This window comes from Nanorana parkeri, unplaced genomic scaffold (assembly GCF_000935625.1).
Source record: "Nanorana parkeri isolate BGI_ZX_2015 unplaced genomic scaffold, ASM93562v1 scaffold3183, whole genome shotgun sequence".
Taxonomy (NCBI): Eukaryota; Metazoa; Chordata; class Amphibia; order Anura; family Dicroglossidae; genus Nanorana; species Nanorana parkeri.
This window is the reverse complement of record NW_017309451.1, coordinates 16,000-17,255: the sequence shown is the minus strand read 5'-3', so window position 1 is coordinate 17,255 and position 1,256 is coordinate 16,000. Positions and strand designations below refer to the sequence as shown.

The 1,256-nt window shown below is 57.6% G+C and overlaps 1 protein-coding gene across 1 annotated transcript; it reads right to left on the bottom strand.

Annotated features, from left to right (window-relative positions):
* Positions 1–425: 425 nt before the first annotated feature.
* GJB1 (gap junction protein beta 1) lies at positions 426–1,231 on the bottom strand. The gene has a single exon (XM_018574721.1). The coding sequence runs from the start codon at positions 1,219–1,221 to the stop codon at positions 430–432; it is 792 nt and encodes a 263-aa protein (XP_018430223.1). The 5' UTR covers positions 1,222–1,231; the 3' UTR covers positions 426–429.
* Between the last annotated feature and the right edge of the window lie 25 nt (positions 1,232–1,256).

The following is a 1,256-nucleotide window of genomic DNA, read 5'->3' as shown; positions in this document are numbered from 1 at the left end:
ACACTTCCTGTTATAGGTCTTCTGATGGAGACTACAAGGGGTTGTTACAGCGCACATTACACAGACATGATCCACTGTTGTCACCATCAGGAAGCCCGCCCTGAGGAATGCCGTGCAGCCGTCACTGGAGTCATGTAGACAGGAAGTGGCTGTAAAGAGGCTGCAGGAGATCAGAGGACAGAGATGGGGGGAGAATATTTCCTCCTTTATAGTTTATAAATAATTCTAAACTTCAATAATAAACAAAATAGCATCACAGACAACATAAAAGGGGGCGGAGCACCCGGAAACCACGAGCGCCCGCCATCATGATCATGACACGTAGGACACGTCCCTGCTTCTTGTGCAAATATTGCCGTGTAAATGAGTCATGTGATCGTCCCTGACTGAGTCGGCCACGTCGGATGACCGCGTGTATTGGGGCCCCCCCTAGGACGTGGAGCAGTGCTCTCCTTTCTCTTGGCCCCCGGGCGCCTTTTTGAGGCTGTCCACGGTCAGCAAGGTGTTCATCTCGTTCTGCCGATGCTCGTGGCCCCGGTAGGAGTCTTCGTGGCGGAGCCTGCGGCGGGCGCACGCCTTCCCGATCAGGAAGAAGAGTTCGGACACGTTGAGGACGATGCAGATGCCGGACGTGGCCAGCATGAAGACGGTGAAGATGGTTTTCTCGGTGGGGCGGGACACGAAGCAGTCCACGGTGTTGGGGCAGGGGTATTCGCCGCACTTGACCAGCCGGATCATGGCGTAGCCGGGGTAGATGTGGTAGAAGAGATACATGAAGGCCACCTCGAAGATGATGCGGAAGACCACGCTCAGCGTGTAGGTCCACCACAGCGTGCCCGAGATGCGGATCTTCTGCCGCTTCACCTGCGCCAGCTCCTTGGGGTCGTCGTGGCCGGACAGCTTCAGGATTTTCTTCTCCTGGTGCTGCAGGTGGGCCACGTGCATGGCCACGAGGAGGGCCGGCGTGGACACGATGATGAGCTGCAGGGCCCACAGCCGGATGTGGGAGATGGGGAAGAAGTGGTCGTAGCAGACGCTGTTACATCCCGGCTGTTGGGTGTTGCAGGCGAACGCCGACTTCTCGTCCCCCCACACGCTCTCCGCCGCCACCACCAGGACCATGATGCGGAAGATGAAGACCACGGACAGCCATATGCGACCGATGCCCGTGGAATGGCGGTTCACGCCGCTCAGGATGGCGTAAAATCCGGCCCAGTTCATCGTGGATCAGCTGCGTGGAAAGAGAAAAGAGTCGG

Excerpts from the sequence above, each read along its gene's own strand:
- GJB1 (XM_018574721.1), bottom strand. The coding sequence starts at position 1,221 with ATGAACTGGGCCGGATTTTACGCCATCCTGAGCGGCGTGAACCGCCAT.